This window comes from Callorhinus ursinus, unplaced genomic scaffold, assembly GCF_003265705.2.
Source record: "Callorhinus ursinus isolate GAN/ISIS: 27379988/994484 unplaced genomic scaffold, GSC_fseal_2.0 scaffold125, whole genome shotgun sequence".
Lineage (NCBI taxonomy): Eukaryota > Metazoa > Chordata > Mammalia > Carnivora > Otariidae > Callorhinus > Callorhinus ursinus.
In genome coordinates this window covers 880,719-883,792 of record NW_027397187.1, presented here as the reverse complement: position 1 = coordinate 883,792, position 3,074 = coordinate 880,719, and the positions used below count along the sequence as shown (strand labels likewise).

Sequence of the window (3,074 nt, the reverse complement as noted above, 5' to 3'; positions counted from 1 at the left end):
GGGCCTCGGGACGCGGTGGGGGACGGGGAGGAGGGCCTCTGGTCGCGGTGGAAGTACACGGAGGAGGGCCTCGGGACGCGGTGGAAGGACACGGAGGAGGGTCTCGGGACGCGGTGGGGGACGGGGAGGAGGGCCTCGGGACGCGGTGGAAGGACACGGAGGAGGGCCTCGGGACGCGGTGGGGGACGGGGAAGAGGGCCTTGGGACACTGTGGGGGATGGGGAAGAGGCTTTGGGACATGGTGGGGGATGGGGAGGAGAACTTGGGACACTGTGGGGGACGCGTTTGGGGATTGAGGGCCTTGGGACGCGGTGGGGGACGGGGAGGAGGGCCTCGGGATGCGGTGGGAGGACGCTGAGAGAGGACTCGGGACGCGGCGGGGGACGGGGAAGAGGCCTTGGGACGTGGGGGTGAGGGGACGAGAAGAGATCGGGACCGGTGCCTGTCCCTTGGGCCCTCACGGGCCGCCAAACCCCCCCTAAAGGAGCCCGCCACCGTCCCCGCTGCCCACTCCGCCTCCCAGACCCCGATAAAAAGGAACTGCTCCGTTGGCTGGATTTAATCACCACCCACTCCCGGTTCCCGGTTCCCGGTTCCCCTTCAAGGGGGACCGGCGTGGCCTCGGCGTCGCAAGGAGCTAGATTGCCATTGGTCGGTCTGTGCCGCAGCGTGGCGGCACGATCGGTTGAGGCTCCGCGCTCCAGCAGCATGCCCCCGCGCGATTGGTCACGGACTCCTAGAGCCCGCCTCTCGCACGGTTGACTCAGCCCGGGATCGCCGGGGGGAAGGGCGCGGTCTGCAGGGGCGGGCGGGCTGTAGGGAATATGGCGGCGGCGGACCTCGCCCAGATCGCCGATGTGGACATCGATTCCGACGGCGTCTTCAAGTACGTGCTGATTCGGGTTCATTCGGCGCCGCCGTCCGAGGCCCCGGCCGCAGAGAGCAAGGAGATCGTGCGCGGCTACAAGTGGGCCGAGTACCATGGTGAGGGTGGAGCCGGAGGGCGTTTTCGGGGCGGGGCCAGTCGGCTAAGGGGCGGGGCGGGCTCGTGGGCGTGGCGAGAGACGATCCTGTACCAGGTCTGATTCCGGCCTGGCTCAGGGAGTCAGGGTCCTGGAGAGCAAGGGGCGGCCATGGCCCAACCGCAGTCTCCTAGTCTCAGCGCTCTTGCCCGGGTGCACGCCTTCCTCCCTTTCATGGCGTCCCAGCCTGGAGGGGCTCCTCTCCTGGGGAAGGAGCCGCTCGGAGCTGGAGCTTCAGATGCCCTGGGCCTCCGAGGGCCATGGCCGGTGCTGAGCTACCTTCCCTGTCCCAGCTGACATCTATGACAAGGTATCGGGCGAGATGCAGAAGAAGGGCTATAGTTGTGAGTGCCTGGGAGGCGGGCGCATCTCCCACCAGAGCCTGGACAAGAAGATCCACGTGTATGGCTACTCCATGGTGAGCCCACAGCCCAGGTCGGGGGTTAAGAGACCAGCTCTCACGAGCGCTCGCTGCCCTGCACCCAGGAGGCCTGCAGTGCTGGGGATTCTCTGGCCTGTCTCAGCTGCAGACCCCTCCCTCCAGTGGCTTGCCCATTTCCCACGTGGGTTGGGAGGGAGGCCCCTGCCTGTCCCCCAGCCACAGGGGGCCATGTCCTGTTCCTACACCAGGCCTGGTTGGGCCATCACTGCCCTCCAGCTCTCGGAGGCAGTCAGTTTGGGGGTGAAGCTCAGAAGCCTGTCCCTCTGCCTTCTCCAAAGCCACAGTGGTTACCCCGTCTCTCTTGGCACCTGGGATAGCCCTCTAGCCCAGGGCCCACCCTCGAGGACTGCTCACCTTGGCAGCCACCTTTCCTCAGGGGAGCTCCCTGGGGCAGTCAGGGGGGGATGGCCATGCGTGGCTCCACTCGGCGACCCCTCCCCAAGCCGGCTCCTGGGTTTTGCTGCTGATGGACGCCCAGAGCCAGAATGGGGCTGTAAGATTGGCTTCTCTCTTCAGGGTTATGGTCGTGCCCAACACTCCGTCTCCACTGAGAAGATCAAAGCCATGTACCCTGACTACGAGGTCACCTGGGCCGATGATGGCTACTGAGGCCTGCCCAAGGGGCCAGCTGTGCCCTCTGGCCAGGCGTTGGAGACCAACACCAGCCTGGCCCAAGTGCCCCGCTTTACCTCACCCGCAGGAATTAAAAATGTTATCACCCCTGCTGTTCCCCAGATGCTGTGTGTCTTGATTTTTCTGTTTCCCGGTCACCCCTGGGGACCCCTGACTAGAGGGGGTGGGTGGCAGAGAGCCGGAGGTGGCCCTGGAAAGAGCAGGGCCCCTGCTGGCTGGCCCCCACCCGGCTCCACCTCTGGGGGCCCCAGGGAGTGGCAATGCACCGTCAGCCGTTTGTGGTCCGATAAGGGGGCCCCTGTGCTGCTGCCCCCATTTATGGCCTGATTGCTCCTCCATCTGGCTCCTATGTCCAAGGACATCTGGGAGGAGGCTCTTTGAGCTCTTGTGCAAGGAAGCAGCACCAGGTCCCTCGGGGCCAGCTGATATCAGTGTCCCCGTGTGATCCGCCATTGGAGGTCACACGTGATGTGACCCAGGACCCCTTCCAAGACCAGGTCCCACGGCACCTGCCCCGCAGCCACAGGCTCCTGCTCAAAGTAAATGGCTGAGGCTTCAGACTTGGAGCTGGGAGCCCCCTTCCCAGGACCCCCTCCCCTCCTCCCAGTGCAGGGCGGTGGGGGGACCAGCTGTGGCAGGTGGATGTAGTATGGGAGAGGGGAGAGCCAGGCACTGCCGAGCGGCTGTCCTGGGTGATGAGCATGGGTGCCATCTCGTGGTGCGTGCCTTCTGTGAGCTCGCGGGAGCCTCACGGTCGCCACTTTAGGCAGGCGCTATTGTGACCACATGTCACCGATGAGACAGGTCCGGTAAGGCAAGCTCCAGAGGTCCCACCGTGGTCAGTGGCAGCCAGACCCTAGGGTGTGTGCCTGGCAGCCCCCAGCCACACTGCCCGGAATGGTTGTTGGATAAGTGACTGTCATTTATACTTGAATAAGCCACTGGAAGCCACGGACTGAGTTCCGGAGAAGGATGAA

At 65.0% G+C, this 3,074-nt stretch overlaps 2 protein-coding genes across 3 annotated transcripts in view; both read left to right on the top strand.

Annotated features, from left to right (window-relative positions):
- The window catches only part of AJM1 (apical junction component 1 homolog), an 8,721-nt gene extending 8,527 nt beyond the window's left edge, over positions 1 to 194 (top strand). For both annotated transcript variants that reach the window (XR_012377243.1, XR_012377244.1), the window contains one exon: positions 55 to 194. The gene's annotated coding sequence lies outside the window, so the exon portion shown is untranslated. The remainder of the gene's footprint in view (positions 1 to 54) is intronic.
- Positions 195 to 359: 165 nt separating this feature from the next.
- Positions 360 to 2,200, top strand: PHPT1 (phosphohistidine phosphatase 1). Its single transcript, XM_025864920.2, has 3 exons — positions 360 to 984; positions 1,316 to 1,440; positions 1,981 to 2,200. The coding sequence occupies exons 1-3, from the start codon at positions 825 to 827 to the stop codon at positions 2,071 to 2,073; spliced, it is 378 nt and encodes a 125-aa protein (XP_025720705.1). The 5' UTR covers positions 360 to 824; the 3' UTR covers positions 2,074 to 2,200.
- The last annotated feature ends 874 nt before the right edge of the window (positions 2,201 to 3,074 follow it).